This window comes from Pan troglodytes, chromosome 3 (genome assembly GCF_028858775.2).
Source record: "Pan troglodytes isolate AG18354 chromosome 3, NHGRI_mPanTro3-v2.0_pri, whole genome shotgun sequence".
Lineage (NCBI taxonomy): Eukaryota > Metazoa > Chordata > Mammalia > Primates > Hominidae > Pan > Pan troglodytes.
In genome coordinates, this window is record NC_072401.2 from 107,382,162 (window position 1) to 107,408,416 (window position 26,255).

General features: G+C 38.5%; 1 protein-coding gene and 1 long non-coding RNA gene across 9 annotated transcripts in view; one reads left to right on the plus strand and one right to left on the minus strand.

Moving 5' to 3' along the window:
• The window catches only part of NPNT (nephronectin), an 80,209-nt gene that overhangs the window by 38,841 nt on the left and 15,113 nt on the right, over nt 1-26,255 (plus strand). For 4 of the 8 annotated variants that reach the window (XM_016951962.4, XM_016951965.4, XM_016951960.4 and 1 more), the window contains 6 exons: nt 289-378; nt 4,680-4,799; nt 5,973-6,092; nt 7,757-7,891; nt 8,196-8,318; nt 10,021-10,416. In XM_016951962.4, the coding sequence (XP_016807451.2) occupies nt 289-378; nt 4,680-4,799; nt 5,973-6,092; nt 7,757-7,891; nt 8,196-8,318; nt 10,021-10,416 (984 nt within the window). The remainder of the gene's footprint in view (nt 1-288; nt 379-4,679; nt 4,800-5,972; nt 6,093-7,756; nt 7,892-8,195; nt 8,319-10,020; nt 10,417-26,255) is intronic. The other 4 variants (XM_016951967.4, XM_016951964.4, XM_016951966.4 and 1 more) reach the window with 2 other exon arrangements.
• On the minus strand, nt 372-24,484 carry LOC107974365 (uncharacterized). Its single transcript, XR_010156658.1, has 4 exons — nt 24,119-24,484; nt 8,898-9,023; nt 5,941-6,128; nt 372-779 (listed from the first exon to the last, which is right to left on the minus strand). It is a non-coding gene; the product is annotated as an uncharacterized LOC107974365 (long non-coding RNA).

Genomic DNA, 26,255 nt, shown 5'->3' on the forward strand with positions numbered 1-26,255 from the left:
ATGATCTCTTGTTTGGAGTTTTTTAAAAAATTGTGTGATGATGGATTGTTCATTTATAATGTGTGTGTTGTCCTTGGGAAACAAGATGACAGTGATACATTTTTAAGAAAATTAAAGGAAAAGAGAAACCAGAAGAACCAGAAACTATTGTTTATAAAGTATCTAATGCATTCTTTTTAAACCCTACCAACTGTATGTAATTGTTTAATATATACTTGCAAAGATTTTTAGGGCTAAAATTGACATCAGTTCAAAGTTGACTCTTATTACCTTCTTCCTGGTGTGAAGACGAGCACATCCCAGCTCCTCTTGACCAAGGCAGTGAACAGCCTCTTTTCCAACCCCTGGATCACCAAGCCACAAGTTTGCCTTCAAGGGGTGAGCGTGCATTGTCCCAGGTGGTCTGCTCTTCCCACCTGCATGGCTTCCTGCAGTTATGTCACTTCTTGCAAATGTTCTGAAGACTAGCCCAGGAGTGTCCAGCCTTCAGCCCTGAGCATGAGCAAGCAGCAGGAATTGCCACCTGGTGCTGATTCTCTGTGCTCTGAAAAGCATGGAGCTCTGCTGTCCTTTTAATGCATCGAGTATCATTGCTTTTCTTTCTCTTTTCTGAATTTTGAAATATGTTCTAAAAACAGATAGCAAAACAACTTTTTTCATATGTAGGCAAATTCAGGAGTTCCAAAGCAACTGAAATTGGGGGTTTGATGCCTTTTGCCAAGTAGATTTTAGAAATCAAGTCCTCTTCCCCACTCTTGAGGTATAGAGTTTTAGGTTATCTGAAAATCAAAGCATACATTAGTGACCTTCTTTTGGTATACATTGTGTAACATCAGATAGCCTAAGTTCTGGTTCCAAGAGAGCACTTATTTGCTATTTGATTATAAGCAAGTCATTAACCAATCAGTAACAGGGAGACAGTAATTCCTGCCCTATTTGCCTGTGGGGTTGGCGTAAGAATAGAAACACCAAAAATATTAATGTCTTCATCATGCTGGAAAGCTTTGTAGGAAAATAATGTGGTAGCATAATTTTACAGTTCCTCTTCTAGGTCATTTTATCTCTAACCCATTCATAGGTTTAAGAACTTAGAATAACTGAATTAAAATAGTTGAAATTATTAATCATTGTCTCTGCTGAGAAGAAATTTGATGCATTTGTATATTTTCTGCACAAGGAATTAGGGCAAAAGAATTAATTTCGGTCCTTAATAATTAAAAAATTAAAATTTTGGTAGTTGACATATTGACATCTGTTTGCCTATGACATTGCCCGATTTAAGCACCAAAGCGGGGAGAAAGTCCAAATGTGTTAAAACAAATGAAAGTTTATTTTTAAAAAATCCAGTAAGTTAGTTATCTCCCGATTTTTCAAGCTACTTTTCAGTGTCTGCATGCTAATACAATTTCTGATTTTTTTTCTGAAGTTTAATAATAATGCTGTGCAGCTTGCATTTCCATTCTGGACCAGTTCCCTTCTCCCTCTCCTTCTCCCATCCAAGCTCCTGAATCCACCAACCTACTGAAATGTATTCCTGACAATATTAGATGCACTTTAAGACTTGTATACATAATAATTGAAGCATTTGAATGTAAGTGGTTTATTGTAAAGTTCTATCCTTTAGTATAAGCACATGAAATAATTCATTAAATTTTTTATTTTCCTATTTTATAGATTTTCCTTATATATATTATAAACCTCCAGAGAAAAAGGAAGATAAGTAAATTTAAAATAAAAACACCAAAGTTTTATTTCCAGGTTCTTTTATCAACTTTTAAGATTTATTTGAGACAGTATGATCAATGACTTCATTTTGTTCTGCTTATTATTGTAGGAGTATTTACTATAATTTGGAAGTAATTTATTTTTGAATTTATTGCTTAATTGAATGATATCCAATAGATTGTGATAATGAACACAGCATTTATAGAAAGCAGCACATATTAACTTACTTAATATGGCACTAGGTCAATGAGAAAAGAAGGTAACATAATTAAAGACAAGAAACTCTTAAGAAAACTGAGGACAAAAAGGCTTCTCACCAGGATACCAGATGCATTTAATCTTTTGAAGCTCTGTACTTTAGGAAAAGTCTGATATTTGGCAAATTTTGATAAACATGGATGACTATGGAATCCTATTTTATAGTATCTGAAGTGGCTTTCATAAGGTTCATTGTGAAGTTTTTAGGAGACACCTGCCTGTGGCAGATGGGACAATGATGGCAGTCACTAGGGATATTAACACCAGTCAGCTGTCAGGGAATATTATCCAGACCATCAGCAGCTGGTAGAGTGCAGCTTTCTCAATTGCTTTCCATGTTTTGGATACTTATATGCCCGTTAATAACAGGTAAAATAGCCAGTACATCATTTCCACATTTACCCATTGAATGTTGCATGTTTTCTTCCTTTCACATATTCATACAGTCCAGATTTTTTTTTGGACTCATGACAGCACATTGGCTTTTCTTTCCTTTCAGTTTCATGATTCTTAACCCCAAAGTGCTTTTGCCATGGGAACGGAAGGATAAATTTGGGTCGAAGCCATTCTCTAAAACCACCAGCAGCTCCAGTCCAGATTATGAATACTACCATAGCAATCCTAAGGGGCCCTTTATTGGCCCAGACTGGAGCCAAATTGTAGAAGAGCTGCCCCAACTGGGCTTCAGGTTTAGTTTAGGGACATAGTGTCTGAAGAAATTTCCATCAGCATAAATACTCCTTGTTTATGAGCTGCCTGAAACTGTAAACACCGAATCCATTCCCATCAGGAACTCACAAAAGTTTCTGTTATGCTTTGAAAATAAACCTAGGGATACTTAACTGACATGTAAAGAAAAATCCATCAGTATCCTTTTCTCGAGATATAGGTTTTGATTTTACTGTGTTATTTTGTGGTTTTGTTCTATTTTTGTTTAGTGCAGAAAAATACTTAAAACACAAAGCCTTTCTCTAACACCATATTTGGTTTTAAATGCTATTTGCTATAATATCAAAAAGATTTATCAAAGACAGGTGTGACTCTGCAGGACCATATTAGGAACAGTCATTAACTCCTCTTAGAAGATGAGAAAAGTTTCCCTCTCATTTTTAGTAAATTCTGAAATACAAAGTAGAAGAATATGGGAAGGGTAGAAAATTTCTCAGTCATTCTTCCTTGATTTTTGCTTCAATTAACAGAGGGAGAAAACATTTTTGATACTGTAATCTGCATGGCGCTTTCTGTGAGGAAATTTTTTTTGAAATATTTTAAAATGTGATTTTGTTTTAAAAACCCTTAACTAGTCAAGAGACAATAAAGTAGAAAATTGAAGAACGCGTAGGAGATGACAAAAGTATTTGGTTTATTTATTTAACCTTTCCGGGATTTGCCCAGCTCGGGGTCTGCTTACAGTTGCATTCAGGGCAGATAAAAGACCTACTTGGAAAATCAGTAAGATATGAAAATTTTTTTAGATGTAATAATTATTTGGTGGTTTTAAAACATAATGGAACTTGGTGATTTAGTTAAATGAAATATACAGATTTCTAATAAATGAGCAGATCAGATTGAAATAGATTAGATTTGAAAACAATTTTGTCACTAGACATATTATCTATATTTTTTATTCAATGACATGGATTAATAGATAATTAAATTATGCTAAATGAGTACTTATGCTGGTGGTTCCAGACAAACATGTGGTCACATTTCTTTTTAATAAAGCATATATTTTGGGCATTACTATTTCAATGTTTATTTGTCATTATGAGTTTTATGTTCACTTGAGGCAGTGTTTAATTTAGGTTAAAACCTTTCCATAATGTAAAATTTGTTGATTCATTTCATATTGATACTTAAACCAATAAACCTGAAATACATGACAGTCTATTATATTTTGTCCATTAGTATTTCCATATGCCTTTTTTAACTGCGGAATAAATGAAAATATGTTGGTAGGTTTTTTAAAGTTCATTTTGTGACTTGAATACATTACTAAAGTAGGAAACTGAAGTTTCTTCTTTAATCTGAAATCATATAAAATCTACCAGATTGAACAAGAAAAACTACAATATTGATCACTCTTAATTTATTTCGTTCTTATCCTCTGAAAATATAGTCTATATAGCCTTCCTTTGGGAAGGTCAAAGCAGTCAAATGTTTTAAAATCTGTATACTTCCTGTAAAGTAAAATATTCTCAAAGTCCAAGCCTTAAGGAGGCCAATGCCTTATCCATTTAAAGTAAAATATTCTCATGTAATATGTTCTTTAAACAGAGAAAGGAAGACATTGAACGAATAGGGTTACATTGTCAGGATTGGATCTAGCAATAGAAACCAAATATTTTGAGAATATTGGCAAACAGTTGTTAGCTGATAGAGCATCTCTGCCCATGAGGACGTTAGTATGCTGCTGTTTCTAGGGATGATAAGGTAGGCACCTGTTGTTGAGAATTTTCCTAACTGGCCTTTATAAACAGAGATCCATAAAGGTCATGGCGACTCCTGGTTGCCCCTAGTGTAACGTACCTTCAAATTAATATTGCATGAACAGGATCTATCTCTTATGTAAATGACAGTTACTGTAGCTTGACCTATTTTTCTCTTTCACTTTTTAATATAGAAAAGAATTTTAGATGGCTTACATTAGTGCTGAAGTTTTGTAATTTTTCTGCTTCAACCCACATTGTTTTCAGATCTAAATGAGTGTGGCCTGAAGCCCCGGCCCTGTAAGCACAGGTGCATGAACACTTACGGCAGCTACAAGTGCTACTGTCTCAACGGATATATGCTCATGCCGGATGGTTCCTGCTCAAGTATGTCAAGAATCTTAACTGTTTTATAAGTGCTTTGGGCTTGTTTCTGTTGTGCTCTGAGAGCTTGCTTTTGTGAAAATGGCCTCCGGGGTTCTCCTAAACAAGATGTGTGCATGTGTTTATACTTTTGCCTGAGGAATTGAAAATCAAAATAAGAGGCACCATTTTCGATGTATAATACTCTTCTATCACGGGTGCCAATATTAAATTGATTAGGAAATGGTATTTAGAATAAGAATTACAAAACTAAGTATGTTTTCTAATTTTTTTTTTAAACACGTTTACCCCTGTCTTCTATCTGGGCATAGAAGAATGATTCCAGGTTAAAAAAAAAAAAAAAAAGAACACTACTGACTATTTAGGGACTGCTCAGACAGAATCCATCAGGTCTGTTTTGTAATTTTAAATCATTCATAAATATTTTCTTCATTTTTATATTTCATTATAAAAGCCTTTAGGCTTTTATAGAATTTTAGACTCTAATAATAGTCTAAGACTTCTAAAAAACAATTTCAAATAAAAAATAAATGAATATGATACCAGAAAAGTAGGATTCATGTTTATAAGGAAGAAATGCATGTTTTCACCATCATTTGGATGTATAAAATGGACTATGCCCTAAAATTCTCTATAGGCTGACTCCTGAATTGTGGTATTCATATGATATCCGACAATTAATGACTTGATTTTTATTTTTACTGAATTATCATTTAACTGAGTTGCATAAAATAAAGTTAGCTAATTTTATTTAACATTGCATAAGTATAGCATGGAACTTTTTGGAATTAGGTGAATACATGTTTAACATTGTGCAACTCAATGGGAAATCTGCTGTTCCCCTAGAGAAATTTCATGGGCATTTGAGACAGTTACTTGGATGATTAGTTAAGAATAGTGTTTAGCTTGAGTAATCTGGAAAAATGCCTCAATTCTTCACTTTCCTTGGCCACTGGAAAAATTTCCAGATAATCTATATATGATAGTTTTATATTTGTCTTTTAATGCTTTCTTTCCTTCCCCCTTTTACTTTCTTTAGATGTTTGATAGTTAAGGCCTCTTTGTCTTCATTGTTGTTCAGTGTCACTGATTTCAGGACAAGTGAAAAAACATAGCTATTTCCATTACAGATTTTGTTTTCTACCTGTCTGAGTCAGCCAGTCACTCTCTTTCCAGGTGCCCTGACCTGCTCCATGGCAAACTGTCAGTATGGCTGTGATGTTGTTAAAGGACAAATACGGTGCCAGTGCCCATCCCCTGGCCTGCAGCTGGCTCCTGATGGGAGGACCTGTGTAGGTGAGTTGTAAAATCAAGCATCTCTGTCAGCAGCCTCTGTAGGATAAAGGGAGAAAGTGAAAGGTGATGGGAATAAGGAAAAAAAAGGCAATTACTTACATCAGATAATTAGCTATCGTTCAGAAGATATCAGATGTCTCAGAAGAGGACATCTCTGTGAATGGATAATGGGAGCGTTGTTTTTTAAAAAATGAGAAATAGGAGGAGGCCTCAGGCAGAGGGAACCCTCTGTGCAAAGGCACTGCAGTTCAGAGGAGCACAATGTTTAGGGAAACGAGAAGAGCTCAGTATTCCTAGAATGTAAGCGGCAAGGGTGAGCAATGAGTGATGAAGCTGAATAGCTAGACAGGGCTAGATTGTATGTGTTGATCTTCAGGCCTCAGATTTTTTCCTGGTAAATTAGGAAGGCAGTGTAGGATTGAGAGTCTGGACTTTGGTTTTAAACCTGGCTCTTCCATGTACTAGATATGTAACCTTAGGCAAGAGACTTTGTTGCTTTGAGCTTGGGTCTTCTTATCTTCAAAATGGAAATAATACCACATAGAACTGGTAGGAAGATTGAATGAGATCATGGATGCAAAGAGCTTAGCACAATACCTAGCATGTAATAAGCCTTGAATGAATGGAAGTGTTTGGTGATTAGAGTTATTTACTGAGTACTTTCTATACTCCAGACACTGTGCTGAGTGCTAGGATATATAGCAGTGGCCTAAGCACACAAGATTTTGATCCCCACAAAGCTGACATGCTAATGGGGGAGACAGAAAAGAAACAAATACCCCATAAAATTACAGACAATGCCAAGTGTTAACATGAGGTATTGAGAGAAAAACACAATGTGTCTATTAGCCTTAAGGTAAGACCTGTATCATTAGCCATGTGAAGAAACAGCCAAGCAGCTGAAGACATTGCAGGGCACTGCGGTGAGAGAGAGGTTGGCCTGTGTGAGGTTTTTCAAGGAAGAAGGTCCATGTAGCTCAAGTACAGGGTGTGAGTATGAGGGGTGGTGGCTGGAGATATAATGGGTGAAGTAGGTGAGGGTGATTTGTTGCAGGGCCTTCAAGGACACAGGGGAGGAATGTGGATTTAATTCAAAGTGCAAGTAGAAATAGTTAAAAGATTTTGAGCACAGTAATGATCTGATTGTACGTTTTAATGGAATCATTTTGACAGTTGGGTTGGATATGCTTTGGAGGGGGTAAGTAACAGCAAAAGGAACTGTTTTGAGGCTTTTGTAACAGTCTAACCCAGGAGATGGTGGCTTCAAATAGGGTAGTGGTGGTGGATTAAGAGAAAAGTAGACAGATTCAAATACTTTTTTTTAGAGGTAGAATTAACTGGACTTGATGATTTGGGAGTTAAAGGAAAGAGGGTTGTTTCTAATTCAAGAATGACTCATGTTTCTAGTTTAAGCAACTTGGTAGATACAGGTGCAGTATGTGCTAATATATAGAGTGCAAGAAAATAATAACTTGGCTTAGAAGGCTGGGTTGAAATTTGGATATGTGGAATTTATGTTGCCTGTAGGGGCAACCAGCTAGATACCGTTTATAATGAGCTACTATATGCCAGGCAGCCATTTGTAGTCAGTTATTTATTTTGAAACCCACTCTGTCTTAACATACCCTTGCTCTTCCTAAAATGCTATTGACTTATGTTTCTAGATGTTGATGAATGTGCTGCAGGAAGGGCCTCCTGCCCTAGATTTAGGCAATGTGTCAACACTTTTGGGAGCTACATCTGCAAGTGTCATAAAGGCTTCGATCTCATGTATATTGGAGGCAAATATCAATGTCATGGTAATGAAACCCAACCATTGCTTTGTGTTGTTTCTTCCTAGAGCACTGAAAGGTCTCGTAATTGTGGTGATGGCTGGAATGTCAAGGGCAGGGGAGAGTACTGGCGTTAAATTAAACCAACAGACATCCAGTTTAACCACTGGTAGTTCTCAGTCTACATGTACTTTATTTCTTCTGTTTATCTGCCAATTTTATGTAGATCATCACATTGCCAAAAAAAATCATTTTTGAAACTGTATATATTTTTTATGTCATCATATTTATCTCCTAAATAAGTCTCTTCTTTTCCTACTTTCTGATGCAGACATAGACGAATGCTCACTTGGTCAGTATCAGTGCAGCAGCTTTGCTCGATGTTATAACATACGTGGGTCCTACAAGTGCAAATGTAAAGAAGGATACCAGGGTGATGGACTGACTTGTGTGTGTGAGTAGCACTTGTCTCTCAGCTTTAAATTCTAGCAGGAAATACAGGATTACACAAAGGCCATTGCTAGGGAAAATAAGGAATAAGATTATCAAAGAAGTATAATTGTCATAATTGGTTATATTTGTCTTTGATTTCCACAAACAATAAAATCACTTGCTCAGGTACTTGTAAAAACTAAGGACTCAGTAATACACTATAATCTTAAGAGTATTTTAATCTCTTCACTGAAATCTCTCAATATTTTCTTTTTAGCTAAAAAGAAATTATTGAGTCCTCCCTGAGAATTTGCTTTTGTTAAAATTAGAAATCATGTTTGCCATTAGCGTTAGATTTTGATGGTGGGATAATCTGGATATATTCTACATTTTTTTCCCTCTGTTTTATGCCTCCTAACTCTGCTATTAAAAAATCATTCCCGGCCAGGCACAGTGGCTCATGCCTGTAATCCTAGCACTTTCGGAGGCCATAGCAGCAGGATTGTTTGAGGGTAGGAGTTCAAGAGCAGCCTGGGCAACATAATGAGACCCTGTCTCTACAAAAAAAAATTTAGAAATTAGCCAGCTGCAGTGCGCATACCTGTAGTCCCAGCTACTCAGGAGGATGAGATGCTAGGATCACTTGAGCCTGGGATCTTAAGACTGCCATGAGCCCAGTGAGCTCTGACCATGCCACTGCACTCCAGCTTGGGCAAGAGAGCGAGACCTGTCTCAAAAGAAAAAAAAAAGCCATTCCCATATTTATTTCCTCTACATTCAGAACTGTTTTGCTTTTAAAATTTTTATAAGTTTTATTTGGAGTAGTGGTTATGTAATAGATAAACATGAAAAAAACCCAAAAGTCATAATTTAACATACATTTCATGTAACAGAAGATAATTTTTAAAATTTCCTCAGTAAAATATTTACTGAAAACCATGGTGCATGAAATCATGAGGATTAAAGGGTTTTTAAAGAGTCATGTAGTCATTCCCAGTCTGGAATGTATCATTCCAGGCAGATTAAATATTGATTCTTTTTGGTGAAGATTATCAAGGAAAAAGATTTCACAGATGATCTTTGCAACCTCTGAAAATGTCTATTTAAAAGCAGTTGTATCTATCAGTAAAGGGAAATAAAAACCGACCATAAAACAATATGTAGAACATTTACTCAAACTGTATTTATGCAAATTGAATTTATATAAAGTGTGGATAAGAAAAGTATTTGTCTTTAGACAATTCTGAACACAATTTTATAATATACACATAGCATAGGGATACAACGTAGATTCTAACTATGCATTTCTTATATTAAAAAACTTAGAATGTCTCTGCATTTTAAAAATTCTCATTGGTTGTTGTCTGTTTGCACTGCACAAATATTTAAAATGTTTTTATGTTGCAAATAATACATATTCATTATGTAAACACACCAATATATTTGTTACATACATCCAAAGGATGAATATATGAATATATATGTGTGTGTCATATACATATATGTATATATATGAATATATATATGTGAATATATATATGAATATATATATAGACACACATATATATGTTATTTGGAAAATAGTATGACTTACAGTAGGTAATATTCTAAATGTGAAAAATGATACCAGTTGTCATTAGATGTTTTTATGTGTCTGTCAGTGTAATGCTTCACTTTTTAGGGAGGAATGGTTACATACTGATTTAAGTCTTTGACTCTTTCAGATATCCCAAAAGTTATGATTGAACCTTCAGGTCCAATTCATGTACCAAAGGGAAATGGTACCATTTTAAAGGGTGACAGAGGACATAATAATTGGATTCCTGATGTTGGAAGTACTTGGTGGCCTCCGAAGACACCATATATTCCTCCTATCATTACCAACAGGCCTACTTCTAAGCCAACAACAAGACCTACACCAAAGCCAACACCAATTCCTACTCCACCACCACCACCACCCCTGCCAACAGAGCTCAGAACACTTCTACCACCTACAACCCCAGAAAGGCCAACCACCGGACTGACAACTATAGCACCAGCTGCCAGTACACCTCCAGGAGGGATTACAGTTGACAACAGGGTACAGACAGACCCTCAGAAACCCAGAGGAGATGTGTTCAGTAAGTCTAATAAATGTTAGCACATTTTCAATAGGCTCTTTATAATGACTTTTCAACCACAGGCCATGCCTTGAATAAGAATGAAACTCGTAAGAAGAACTAGCTATGTAAAGTCGTATGTCCCTATTGACAAATATTATAAAGAGCTACATAAAGAGTCAGTCTAATTGGGCAAGTAAGAAAGAATGTATGTAGCAATGGAAGGAATATCACAAAGTCATATGGTAGATGACAGCTCTTAGCCAGTATGGGAATTCTGACATAGTTGGATTTACTTGAAAACTCTCAGAGGTGGGAACTTAACTGTATTCCATGCTATGTTACTTTTAATCTAACCCTTCATTCATTCAGTCAGTGAACATTTTTGAATGTCTTTAGAGTGTCAAGAAGGCCTTGTATTAGTTATTGGGTTTATGTAAAGATAAAACAGAAAAGGTCACAGTCTGGTGGGAAAGATGGTTACTCAGAAGATACCAGTGGTAGTATGTTAGTGAAAGAGATCTGTGTAGGACACTATGGGAGGAGAATGAAGGGATACCTCGTCAGTCTTTGGGTAGGGAATATTCAGGGAGGGCTTCCCGAGTGAAACGGGGCAAAGTGGATGAGGAAAGGAAGATATTATAGTTAACAGGGACAGCCCAACAAATGCAAAGAAGTAGGAAGCAGTGTAATAGGCAGTAGACTGCCAGTAAATTGGAGGGTCATGTCAGGGACAGATGAGAGAAGCTGGACAGCTACCCCTTGGATTGTTGTAAACTGATAGTTAGACCTACACTGGGGCTGGATTAGATCAAAGACTCCCAGATTCTTAGCAGGTGACTAGGTAAAGGGTAGCACCACCAATGGAGATAGAGGATTCAGGAAGAGAAGCAAGTTTTGAAGGAGGAAAAGGTTGTTAATTTATTACCAGACCAAAATTTGCATGTTATAACTTTCATCTGTTCCTCATATTTATCTGTTTGTCCTGTGTCACTTCGCTTATTCTTAATTACCTTTGCATTCACTCTTCCTGTCTCCTCCTTTATACATTACCAGTTTATTTTGTTCCTTTTCTCATTCCTCTATGATGAAGCTAAAGTTTGTGCCTTTTATATTGAATACCTTTATAACTTTTTATCAGGTGAAAAAAATACTGACATTTATTATTCTTTAAAGGGGAAAATTGGGAGGCTGAGGCAGACCGATCGCTTGAGCCTAGGAGGTTGAGGCTGCAGTAAGCTGTGACTGTGCCACTGCACTGCAGCCTGGGTGACAGAGTGGGACACCATCTCAAAAAAATGAATAAATAAATAAAATAATAAAGGGGATATCAGAGCCGCATTTTGCTTGTATGTGACTCTCAATTAAATTTTCTCCTCTGGGTAATTGTCCATTTAAAGAAAGATCGAAATTCTCTAATTCTGATATAGTCATGTATGTTTTGGATAATCAATATAATTTTTAGGGGAATTAGATGGTAGCTCTCAAAATATACATTTTATATGTGCATAACTATTTTCTGAAATTTATGTTTTTGTAATTTTCTCCTCACCCCCTCTCTCCATCTCAGATACTGTCTTTTTCTCCCTATTACTCTCCTTTTTAAATTCTCATCATTGTGATCATACAATGGGATTTTTAATTTATGAGTGCTTAAGTAATTATGGTATTTATATTATTTTGCTGCCTTAGGATAACAGGGAAATTTGGCTATTTAATGTAAGATGATACGCTAAATATTTTTTTCATTATGATGAAAGAATACATCTTTCTGAGAATTTTAAAAAATACTTTCTCTTTTTAAAATGTTTCTCTTTATTTCCAGTATTCCTCTCTATGCCAATACATATATGAATTAAAAATGACTTTGAAGTTCACCAATAAAATTTAGTGCAATAAAATTGGGGAAATACAGAGTTCCAATGATGTTTGGGAGCATTCATTATAAGAGAGTGTGATCTTAAAGACATGCTCTGGGAAAGCATTGCCTTGATCAAATGCCAGGGCTGTTGCATGCCACAGATAGCATTGCTGCCTTTAGAAACTCCTGCCAAAAATTAAATTCCACTCTCATTTCATCTTCAGCGATAGCTGCTTATTAAGTCTAGCATGTGTGAGAATGCTTTAGATGCTTTTTGACTTGCTGTCTTATGGTTATAGCATATATTCTAAATAAGGCAAAGGCTCTAAGTTTTTAATTCAGGACAAATAACCAGTGTCTATTCACTGTGAAAACAGTAAGGAACCTTAGCACTATTTCAGTTCAACACCATTTCTTTACTGAATATTTTCTTCACTTCTGGCATAACTTCTTAAATCATCCTTATTCTCCGAGACAGGTCTGAGAATAGAATTTAGCTCACCTCATTTCATAAATTTTTAGGTGATGTTAATTATGGCCACTATTTGGCAGTCTCCTTCAAATAGCCCTCCACTTTGTGTTTTTCTTTACATTGAAAGATATTTTTAAATTGATTTTTAATTGACAGATAACAACTGAATATATTTATGGGGTATGAAAGATTTCTTTTAATGGAAGAGGTTGTGAAAGAGAGCTTTTCCTTATAATGTATGTGCGTTGTTGCCCTGAGAAAAGACTGTAAAGATATTCTAAAAGAAAATCAAGGAAGAAAAATATTATAACAAGAACACATCTTCAGCCCAGACCTCTCCCCCAAACTCTAGACCTGGATGTCAGCTGACTGCTTAACCTATCCAGTTGGATGAAAATAGACGTCTCAAACTCAACATGTATAGAATTGTCCCTTTTCTTCCCTTAAACATCCTCTACTCTCAGCCTTTCTTATCCCAGGTAATGGGACCTCTATCACCTGTTGCTAAGGTCTAATAATGTGGATTCATCCTTAATTACTCTTCATACATACAGCCAATATGTAAGGAAATCCTGTTAGCTGTACCTTCAAATTATATTTAAGTGTGACCATTTCTCACCAACTCCAGTGCTACCACCCTGGCCCAAGCCATCTCTCCCCTGGAATACAGGCCCAAAATCCTTTATCCAAATAACTTATGGAATATAGCATTTTTTAGATTTTAGAAAATCAGTAAGGTACACATACTATATTGTACACACTGAAGTAGTGAAACATACTGATTTTCCTCTAGTGCTTTTACTGTGAACATATCAATGTTAAGGAAAGGAAAATGATATTAACTCAGAGATGATGTCTCACAGCATATATTTACTAGCTTGCACAAATTTTTTAATGTTAGCAAGATTTAAGGCAAATTTTTTACTTATATTTTAATTGGATCCTATGATGATTATTAAAGAAAAAAGTAGTTATCTCTAGAAAGTATAAATTGAGCTCTTGGCAAATGTGAGCAAAACCAGAAATCAGATTTTTTTAAAGTTACGTGTACATTTGTCTATAGAGTTATAATTAAAAGTATTGTGCTCATAGCCAGTCTGTGATCTGGGGCATATTATTATATCTTCCTATGCCTTAAAACAATGTTTCCTGTAAGTATAAACAAAGTACCATTGACACTGCAGTTTTTGTCCATTTGCTACTTCCAAAAGAAAGGGGTACAAAACAGAAAAGTTATTTAAACTTTAAGCAGTTGGTTAGATATGGTAGTTATAATGAGCTTTGGTATTTTAATATGGGGCTTAAAAATTTTCATCTAAACCAACATTAATTATCTAAGTGTGATATCCTTAGGAGGTCTTTGTTAAGTCCTCCCAAGTATATCCACCATCTCCAAAGGTGACTGAAATCCCTTCTAATAACTCATCTATCAGGGGAACCCACCCCCAATATTTTAACATAGGTTCTTTCTATTTTCCATAAGTGTCGGCTGGCTGAGAAAGAAAGAGAAAGAGTACGAAGAGAGGAATTTTACAGCTGGGTCTACGGGGATGACATCACATATCAGTAGGACCGTGATGCCTACCTGACCTGCAAAACCAGCAAGTTTTATTAAGGATTTCAAAAGGGGAGGGGGTACAAGAACAGGGAGTAGGTCGCAAGATCACATGCTTCAAAGGGCAAAAAGGAGAACAAAGATCACATGCTTCCGAGGCAACAGGACAAGGGCAAAATCACAAACTCCTGATAAGGGTCCAGCAAAGATCACAAGGCAAAGGGCAAAAGCAGAATTACTGATAAGGGTCTATGTTTAGCGGTGCACGTGTTGTCTTGATAAACATCTTAAACAACAGAAAACAGGTTTGAGAGCAGAGAACTGGTCTGACCTCAAATCTACCAGGGTGGAGTTTCCCAATCCTAGTAAGGCTGAGGGTACTGCAAGAGACCAGGGCATATTTCAGTCATTATCTCAACCGCATGAGACAGACACTCCCAGAGCAGCTGTTTATAGGCCTCCCCCAGGAATGCATTCCTTCCCCAGGGTATTAATTATTATTATTCCTTGCTAGGAAAAGAATTTAGCAATATTATCCTACTTGCACATCTGTTTATAGGCTCTTTGCAAGAAGAAAAATATGGCTGTATTTTGCCTGACCCCGCAGGCAGTCAGACCTTATGGTTGTCTTCCCTTGTTCCCTAAAATCGCTGTTATTGTGTTCTTTTTCAAGGTGTACTGATTTCATATTGTTCAAACACACGTTTTACAACCAATTTGTACAGTTAACACAATTATAGTGGTCCTGAGGTGACATACATCCTCAGCTTAAGAAGATAATATGATTAAGAGATTAAAGTAAGACTGGTATAAGAAATTATAAGAGTATTATTTGGGAACTGATAAATGTCCATGAAATCTTCACAATTTATGTTCCTCTGCTGGAGCTCCAGCTGGTCCCTCCATTCAGGGTCCCTGACTTCCCACAACACTCATCCCACCACTGGAGCATTTTTCCTTATATTTAACCTAAATTTATGAAACTACAGTTTATGCCTTTTTAATATTGTCAGATACTCAGGGTTAATGGACACAGTTGTTCATTGTCTCCAGATCCCATACTCCATGTACTCAAAGACACTTTCAGGAGATGACTCACTCTTCGTTGGGCCCAATAATTTATATTTTATTAATCTTTTCTTAGAAATGCTTTTTTTCAACCCACTTAGCAATCTTGTTGACTGGTCCTTTGAACATTCTTTATTTTCCAAATCTGTCACAAATGATCGAGTCAAAGATATATAATAGTCAAATCTGACCCAATACTGATCACGGGGGGGTTTCTTTTAACATGTTTTGTAATCTAAATCATTTCTCTTTGTTGCAAAGTAGAGATTTATGGGCAGCTATTTAATCTCCAGATGTTTTTTCCTCAAATGGCCACATAGTGGGCAGTCAAAAATATTTGTTGAATGGAATGAAATGGAATTTTATATTGGATTTAATTTTTTTCATTCTAAGTAATCCTTCATATGCTTAAATAGCTAAATTTTACTTGTTGGTTCTGATATTCCTTCCCCAAATAATCAAAGTTAATTCAGATTATGGTTTTTTTTTCTTATCCTGATACAGCTTAATATAGCCATTGAAAATATTCTCTAGAAAATTCTTAGTCTAATATACTTCTAAATTTTAAGCATGACACTGAAAAATAGTGAAAAGCATAGAAAAGGAATATGAAAATAGCATTGAAACATTTGGAATTAAGGGGTTTTAACCACTACTAAAGATAGAATATACTGAACCAGAAAACCTAGTCTTGATTTCTACCTCTATTTATGAGGTACATGACTTTGGACTAGTATGAGTATTTATGAGGTACATCACTTTGGAAGAGTTACTGTGCTTTCCACCTCAATTTTTTCATCTGTAAAATTGAGGGAATATTCCCAGCTATCCTTTCTCATTGAGTAGCTTCAAAGATCAGAGATAAGGGATCTAGTGTTTGTGAATTCTGAGTTACTATGAAATGTAAAAGATTAATGTGTTTTGTTTATCACTGTAAATAACCTTGGTGGGGAGAACTTATGTGATTTAAGGTTGCAACTTTTTATGTGTGATGTGAAATATTAAACATATTTTTAAAATAATTTTTTTGAGACAGAGTCTCACTCTGTCACCCAGGCTGCTGCAGCTTCAATCTCTCAGGCTCAAGCAATCCTCCTGCCTCAGCCTCCCAAGTAGCTGGGTGGCTATTTATTTTTATTTTTTGTGGATACAAATTCTTACTGTGTTGCCCAGGCTGGTCTCCAACTCCTGAGCTCAAGGAATCCTCCCACCTTGGCCTCCCCAAGTGCTGGGATTCTAGGCATGAACCACTGCACCCAGCCTAAAAACAATTTTAGCTTGAGGGACCCTAGGTTTTTTTAGGTTATATGACTAGAAATATAATAAGATGTATTTACAGGGCTAATCCAGTGGGCATGATTTGAGCAACACTAAAGTTATCTGATATAGCGTAAAATTCTTGTTTCATTAATGAGACAGACTTGTGCTTCTCAAAGTGTGTTTTATAGAGCATTATTTCTCTGAAATATTACACAGTTGTATGTGTTAAAAAGTTCTTAGGTTAAAAACATTTAAGAACTCCTAGGTTTAGCTAAGTTAAATAGGTTTCTTAACTGTAGGACTTCTCAATACTCCAATGTGCTAACAATATTGCAAATCTCTAAGAGAGGCATATAATGTATCTTTTCCCAAGTTGTTTTAACCATGGGATTATTTGAATCTTGGGATTAGAGTTTACTGGAATCAACTTTAGGTCAGGCTGGGCTAAACTAGGAAGTATGGAGACCATACTCCACAAAACCCAGTATCCCTCACTAGTTAGCTCTCGTTGCCTGGTTTTTGAGACTAATGGGTTGATCTTGGATTTAGGAATGAGGGTTGGGGAGGGCAGAAAGGTGCTGCACAAACTTAGCCAGAAAAGCAGCCATAAGTGGTGGTATGCCTGTATGGACACCATAGGTTTGCTGCAGGGGATTGTTAAAAAACCACTTTTCAAAGACAAAACTCTGGTGTCACAGGGGTAGGAGCAATCCCAGGGCAAAGAAACTCAGAAAAACTTTCTGCAGAACCCAAAGTAAAGGAAGTTAGGGGGACATGCTTTCTGTTCTAGCAATATATAATGAAATCTTATATAACTATTAAACATGTTTTATGGAAAATATTTAATAATTTTGGAAAATACCCATGTTACAAAAATGTTACCTGAAAAGTACAAAGCTGTACCTGCCATTTGACTCCAATTAGATATATAAAATACCTGTCTGCATATGTCTGGATGTGTGTAAAAGTCTGAAAGAAAAAAGACCAAAATAGTAACCATGAGTATATCCTGTTTATGATATTTTGGGCGATTTTCATTGTCTTTTTGTTGTCTTTATGCAGTAATTTTTAAACTGTTCAACTGTACTATCGTTGATAACAGTAATTCATTATATCATTAATTCCTTCAGAGAGGGGGCAGAGTAACAGAACCCCACTCTTCTCAGCAGGAAAGTGAGGATTCTGATTCTTAATCATGTTTATTTTATTTTGGACATACTGAGTTTTAAAAATTCATTGAAGGTTTTATTAACTTCTATTTTTAACCTTTCAGATTTTCCTTTACAATTGAATGTGATAGATATGTCCAATTTTAGCTAGGAAATTTGTATTACGAGAGGGAATATAACATCACTTGGACCAGGAAACAGATTTTTTTTCCCCCAGTGTTGTCAGAAGCCCATTTTAACTAAAATAACATAGGATGTTTATTAACTAAAATAACATAGGATGCTTATCTTAAGATGTAGATTCCTAATCCTTATGACACATTTACTAAATCAGACTTACTAGGGAAAGTATCTCTCAGTCTTTATCTTTATTTATTTATTATTTATTTATTTATTTATTTTTTGAGACACAGGCTCACTCTGTTACCCAGGCTGGAGTGCAGTGGCACAATCTTGGCTCACTGCAACCTAAGTGATTATTGTGCCTCAGTCTCCTGAGTAGCTGGGATTACAGGCGTGTACCACCACACCCAGCTAATTTTTTTTTGTAATTTTAATAGAGACAGGGATTCACATCTGAGTAGGCACACTTAGTCCCCAACACTCAACCTTTTATTCAACCAGCCGTGAGCTGGATGTGAACATGACAGACCCAGTAGGGTTCCAATGCCTGACAACCTGCACCTGTCAGGAAGAGCCCCCTCCTTTCCTGCTCCCCTGCAACACATGGTTATTTTAATAGAGACAGGGTTTCACCATGTTGCCCAGGCTGGTCTTGAATTTCTGGCCTCAAGCGATCTGCCTGCCTCAGCCACCGAAAGTGCTGCGATTACAGGCGTGAGGCACTGTGCCTGGCTGTTCTCAGTCTTTAATATGTACACAAATTACAAGGGGATCTCGTTAAATTGAAGACTGACTGAGTGTGTCTGGAGTAGGACCAGAGACTCTGCATTTCTAACAAACACAGGTAATGTTTCTGATCTGCAGTCCCCACTTTGAATAGCAGGGCTCTTTCTAAAGCATAATGGCAGCTCCAACCCAGCAGAACCATATTCTGGATGGAGTCAGAACTAGCCAAATGTAGGCTATTTAAAATATAGCAATTGTGCCTAGGCATGTGTCCACCTGACTCATGTAAAATAAAAAGAAAAGGCGTTAATAGAAGCCAGATTATAGAACATAATGTTATTAATATGTATCAGGTGCTCTTATGAGTGGCCATATTAGAGAACCAGCCTCATTGTTGCTGTTATTACGCAACATGAGGCTGTGCTGCAATTCCAAGTACCAAGCAGTAAGAAGAAAATTGTTTTCTTTTACTGATTGCTGCATGTTGTCCTGAGGTTTTTCCCCTCATCTCTCTTCTACAGATTTTACAGAGTCTGTGGCTAGTTCAGTCACATTGTTCTTAGTCATGGAAATATTATGGTCTTTCTGATTCTGTGTAGTGATAAGTAAAAAGATTGTTTCTGCTGAGGGGTGAAAAGGTCTTCAAAGTAGTTTGCTTTCTTGTAAACAGTAAGACCTGCAGAGACCCTGAGAAGATGCCTGATATCTCCTTGAAAATTAAATTTCTGCTAGTGTTTTGAAGGAGCGAATTGTCACTTCTCACAGGTTAGGATCTGGTGCTGTGAATTCTGAAAGTTTTCAAGATTTTTGATTTATATTTTAATTAGATCCTATGGTAGCTAGTAAAGAAAATATCATTCTCTCCAAAACGTATAAATGGGCCCTTGGTGATTGTGACCAAAGTCAGAAGTCAGATTTAAGTTACATGGACATTTGTCAATAGAGTTATAATTTACAAGTATTGTCCTCATTGCCAGTCTGTAATTTGGGGCGTATCATTAAATTTTCCTGTGCCTTTGTTTTCTTATCTGTAAGTCAGGGATAGTAATAGTATCTACCTCATTGGGCTGTTGTGAGAATTAGATGCAGGGGTACTTATAAAACTTTTACTGTAGTGCTTGGCACGTAGTAATAAATTAATACATATTTGCTATTACTGCTACTATTGATGTTGAATTCATTTATATAGTAATGATAACATTTCCTACTTAATTCATAAAAAGACAGCCTATGCTGTTTTCTTGTTCTGAGTTTATATGTTTCTCATGATTTTTATTATGGTTCATTACAATTTTAATGTTGTTTTTAACTAACTAGATCCTTTTGAAACAAATTGGTTTGCAAGTGTGAGCTGTTAGGTGCACAGAGAAAAATGAAAATAGAAACTTGCTATTTTATTCTAGGCTTGTTACCAAGTATTTAGAATACTGTGTTTTATTTAGGTGTTTATAGTCTCATTAGACAGTTGTGATTTTAAAATAGAGACCACATCATCTCAACTTCTTTACTGTGAAAATAGTGACAATAGTCTTTTTAGAGATGAATCTGTCTAGATGGGAAATTTACATGATTGATCTGATGAGGGCATCCAGCCTGGGCAGCAGAGCGAGACACTATCTCCAAAATAAAATAAAATAAACAAAATAATCTGACAAGTAGTTTCCCCAGAAAGTCTGATTTAGTAAATGTACCAAAAGGATTTAGAAATCTACATCATAAATAAACATTCTATGTTATTTTAGTTCAGACCCTATTTTAATTCAGACTTCCTATGGGATAAAAACTTCCATTCTTTCTTTAAATAGATTATTTTGGCTTGAGTGCATTTACACCTGTCCCCAACAGCTGGTGGGCTTCTGCTCACCCTAGACGGTGTTCATGCTGCGCTCAGTCCAAGCAGCCCTTATCAGAGAGTCTTCTTACCACTTGCATTCTGGTGCAAAGGACTCATTCCTGGCAGAGCCTAACCTTCATGGGAACCGTTGGCTTAGAAGAGAGGAGAAGGGGAGGCCGAGGCAGGTGGATCACTAGGTCAGGAGTTCAAGACCAGCCTGGCCAACATGGTGAAACCCTGTCTCTACTAAAAATATAAAAATTAGCCAGGCATGGTGGTGCGCACCTGGAATCCCAGCTACTTGAGAGGCTGAGACAGGAGAATTGCTTGAACCCGGGAGGCAGAGATTGTAGTGAGCCGAGATCGTGCCTCTGCACTCCAGCCTGGGTGACACAGCAAGACTCTGTCTCAAAAGAAAAAAAATTATCCTGTCTCCAGGCAGTGTCTCTGAGTCTTTCTAAAACTTTATTAAAAGTTCCTACAATACATAAAGGAGAAATAGGTATGTCACAAAAATTGGGCTCATTGTTGATTAGCAATGTCTATGCTCCACCTTTCACCAGAGATTTAACTTTTTTGCCAATTTTGCTCTTTTTTATTTTTTTTATTTTTTTATCATTCTTGGGTGTTTCTCACAGAGGGGGATTTGGCAGGGTCATAGGACAATAGTGGAGGGAGGGTCAGCAGATAAACAAGTGAACAAAGGTCTCTGGTTTTCCTATGCAGAGGACCCTGCGGCCTTCCGCAGTGTTTGTGTCCCTGGGTACTTGAGATTAGGGAGTGGTGATGACTCTTAACGAACATGCTGCCTTCAAGCATCTGTTTAACAAAGCACATCTTGCACCGCCCTTAATCCATTTAACCCTGAGTGGACACAGCACATGTTTCAGAGAGCACAGGGTTGGGGGTAGGGTCACCGATCAACAGGATCACAAGGCAGAAGAATTTTTCTTAGTACAGAACAAAATGAAAAGTCTCCCGTGTCTACCTCTTTCTACACAGACATGGCAACCATCCGATTTCTCAATCCTTTCCCCGCCTTTCCCCCCTTTCTATTCCACAAAACCGCCATTGTCATCATGGCCCATTCTCAATGAGCTGTTGGGTACACCTCCCAGACGGGGTGGTGGCTGGGCAGAGGGGCTCCTCACTTCCCAGTAGGGGCGGCCGGGCAGAGGCGCCCCTCACCTCCCAGACGGGGCGGCTGGCCGGGCCGGGGGCTGACTCCCCCACCTCCCTCCCGGTCGGGGCGGCTGGCCTGGCGGGGGGCTGACCCCCCCACCTCCCTCCCGGACGGGGCAGCTGGCCGGGCAGAGGGGCTCCTCACTTCCCAGTAGGGGCGGCCGGGCAGAGGCACCCCTCACCTCCCGGATGGGGCGGCTGGCCGGGCAGGGGGCTGACCCCCCCACCTCCCTCCCGGACGGGGCGGCTGGCCGGGCAGAGGGGCTCCTCACTTCCCAGTAGGAGCGGCCGGGCAGAGGCGCCCCTCACCTCCCGGACGGGGCGGCTGGCCGGGCGGGGGGCTGACCCCCCAACCTCCCTCCTGGACAGGGCGGCTGGCCGTGCGGGGGGCTGATCCCCCCACCTCCCTCCCGGACGGGGCGGCTGGCCTGGCGGGGGCTGACCCCCACCTCCCTCCCGGATGGGGTGGCTGCTGGGCAGAGACGCTCCTCACTTCCCAGACGGGGTGGCTGCCGGGTGGAGGGGCTCCTCACTTCTCATATGGGGCGGCTGCCAGGCGGAGGGTCTCCTCACTTCTCAGACGGGGCGGCTGGGCAGAGATGCTCCTCACCTCCCAGACGGGGTTGTGGCCGGGTAGAGGCACTCCTCACATCCCAGACGGGGCGGCGGGCCAGAGGCGCTCCCCACATCTCAGACGATGGGCGGCCGGGCAGAGACGCTCCTCACTTCCTAGATGGGATGGCGGCCAGGAAGAGGCACTCCTCACTTCCTAGATGGGATGGCGGCCGGGCAGAGACGCTCCTCACTTTCCAGACTGGGTAGCCAGGCAGAGGGGCTCCTCACGTCCCAGACGATGGGCGGCCAGGCAGAGACGCTCCTCACTTCCCAGACGGGGTGGCGGCTGGGCAGAGGCTGCAATCTTGGCACTTTGGGAGGCCAAGGCAGGCAGCTGGGAGGTGGAGGTTGTAGCGAGCCGAGATCACGCCACTGCACTCCAGCCTGGGCACCATTGAGCACTGAGTGAACCAGACTCCGTCTGCAATCCCGGCACCTTGGGAGGCCGAGGCTGGCGCATCACTCGCAGTTAGGAGCTGGAGACCAGCCCGGCCAACACAGCGAAACCCCGTCTCCACCAAAAAAATACGAAAACCAGTCAGGCGTGGTGGTGCGCGCCTGCAGTCGCAGGCACTCGGCAGGCTGAGGCAGGAGAATCAGGCAGGGAGGCTGCAGTGAGCCGAGATGGCAGCAGTACAGTCCAGCTTCGGCTCAGCATCAGTGGGAGACCGTGGGGAGAGGGAGAGGGGGGAGAGGGAGAGGGAGAGGGGGAGGGGGAGGGGAAGGGGGAGAGGGAGAGGGACCCAATTTTGCTCTTTACTGTCAGCCCAAAGGTGTCTGTGGAACTTTGTAGATTCTTCCTATGGGATGAAAGCTTTGACAAACAAGGTCTTATTTCTGTGAGTCCAACAACCCTTTTCTTTTGGCTTATAATGAATAGATGGCTAAAACTTTTCTCTAACATGGTTAAAGAAATTTCAGAAACTAATTTCCAGCCCTTTTATTTGCTTTTCTCTCTGATCACTTAAAATTATGATGCATATGTCCCGCATCTGGAGAGAGAATAGGGGGAGAGAGAGACAGGGAGAGGAGGAGAGACCATCTCATAAAACCCTTGTCATTCATCCCTACACTCCAATCTGTGTCTCTAAAAGCCTCTAGGTTTTGCCACCAGAAACAGCCTTCAGAATATTAGAATAATTACATATGTACCATTCTCTTCGATGAACTAAACTCCTAAGCATAGAAGTAATTTAAGACAGTGTTATTTTTAATCATTTAGTCCAACAACAAATGCCAGAACTGGCCTGGGTAATGCCATAGGAACCACCTTGTTTCCTATGAAACAGGAAGAGAATTTGCAAACCTACCTTTACTAAATAATGCTTACATTTTGCTATAGTTACTCTTGGCAAGAAGTTGAGCAGTGGGAGGTGTATATGATAATATTTACATTTACTTCTCTGTGCTTACTCTTAATGTTTTCTGGGTAAAAATGTGCAATTGACTATTTGGGAAACTTCATTTGTGAACACAGGTTATATATGATCACATCCCTGGGGAATATACATATTTAGTAGAAAGTGCCTGGCCAGCATTTCTTACAAGAACTTTCCTGCTCCTTTTTGTGGCTGATTTTACCCCTGACTCCAGGGCCCAGTAGCCATTAGAAAGTACTGTGCTCCTCAGCCCAGTCCAACCATGCCTTTATCCAGCTGTCACTTGCTTCAGTACCTGTACATTCCCTTTCTTTTAGTTTATGCAGAAGGCTGTAAGAAGCAACACGCAAGACATATCTTTTGGTGGGTAAAACATGGACCAATGGTATAAAGATTCTGGGGACATTTTCTAAAAATATATGAACATTCATGGTTGATGTTAATTTTAGTCATAATTCCCCTATGACACCCAGTCTCACCTTCTTCCTGTTCATTCTCCAAGCTACTACCAGAATGGTCATTTCAGCATGCAAACCTGATCTTGGCAATCCTCTGTTAATCCTTCAGAGGCCGCCAGTTTCCACCAGGATAATGTCCAAAATATTTACAAGGCTTTAAAAGCTCCTGCACACTCTGCCTCTATCTCCAATTCCATTTGATGCCCTTCCTCCTGCACCTTCTTCCTGCCTCCCTCGCCCTGTAAGGTCTACAGCGATTCTGATGTTTCAGTCCCCTCTCTTTTCATTCTCCAGAGCCATAGCTCATAGTACTTCTTCTTATGTCATAGAGAAAGCATCACTTCTCAGAGATTTTTATGACGTGTATCCTCCCCAGCCTAGCTTAGCCAGTCCCTCACTCCCCACTCCCATACTCACTAGCATCCTCTGCTTCTTTAAAGCACACATTACCTGGGGAAATTGTTAAAAATCTGCCTTCACTTCTAGAATGTAGATCCCATGAAGGCAAGAGTATGCCCAATGCTTTATAACAAGCTCTTAGCCCATGCTTTGTATAGCTGATGCTCAGTTTCTTGACTGACTGCATAAATGAGTGGATGGAGTAGAAGGAGGCAGGATGCATGGACAGATGGTGGAGGAATTGTATTGCTAGCGCTTCTCTGATTCTTTTTTAGTTTCTAAATTTATACCATTCTAATTCTAAGAATTAATGGTTCAACTGCAGAGAATAGCAGGTATGCATTTGTTTTTATGAAATGTGTATATTGTGTATTTAAGTTGAATATTAGCCAAAGTATCAAGCAGGGAAAGAACAATTAGAAAAATCATGTACCAATGTCTATCCTGGTTATAGTTCATTTTTGGGCAAGGCTAGTCATTCATTTTAATTAACATTTTCTGCATTGGTCAAAATAGCTCCTTTGAAATCAAAGAAAAGTGTTTGAATTTCACAAACATATTTCAATTTCATAGCCTTGCGTTCAACAAGTATCAAGTCTATTCTCAGTTCTCTTTGAGTAACCAAAATACAAATAACAGACATATAATTGCTATTTATATGTGATCTAACAGAACCCTCTTTTATTTAGATGTTTTAGGTAAGTTTTTTATTCATATTTATATTTTTTCTTTTTACAATCCTAAAAACATAGAATTACAAAAAAAGTGAACCAATACAAATGAAAAAAAAATTCATTTCTAATACTTAGATTACCAGTATTAGCATATTGGCATATTGGTGTATTTATCCCTCTTTAGTCCTCTTTTTTGGTTTGTTTTTCTTGTACATGATTGTGATAATAACATAATACTGCTTGAATGATTTGTTCTGCTACTTATTTCACTTAATATGTTCACATAAACTCTAAAGTGTATCAGGGGGTGGGTAGTGTTTTTTCTCTTGATACTTCAGTGGGATGCTCTTAGTAATCCCATACTGGTATGTGTGAGGAAGGAAAATTAGTTAAATAATTTGGTATGGTTATAGAGTAGAGCACACAAAATTGTAAGAACCAATAGCTTCTCAGCACTTCTGGTCTCTAAATTCCTTGGAATGTTTCCCAGTGGATTGTAATGAAGGTATACATGATCATCTGCTGCTAAATTAAATGGTTCTTAGAAACCAAGAACCATTTAATTTAATATTAATAATTTATATTAATAAACCATCTGACATTTTACAAGTTGTTACATGACTAATTCTTTGTGTTGCCATCTTCTAACTGTATGATCTAATCTCTTCCTTTCTCTTCAACCTCATCCCATGCCGCTTTCTTCATTTCTCAACATCCTCCAGCCATTGTGAACTCCTTTCTCTAAATTTTCCAAGCACTTTCTTTGTACTTGCTGCCTGAAACCCTCCCTCTTCCCCAACCCCAATGCTATGCTTTTTGCTTGGAAAGTTTCATTCTTCCCCTTTCAGTTTAAATTGTGCTTCCTCAGAGAGGACCTCTTGATCTCCCTTTTTATAAAACAGGCTCCCGGTGCCAGGAAACCTTTACATCAAGACTCGATTTGCCATTTGATAGTCCTTCATCTGGGAGGGAAAAAAAAGGTGGAGGGGAGCTTGAAAAACTGTCATAATGTCCCTGGAATATGGTACTTTTAAGAGTTGAGCCTATTCCATTTTGGAGATGATTTATATAAGTTACAACAAAAG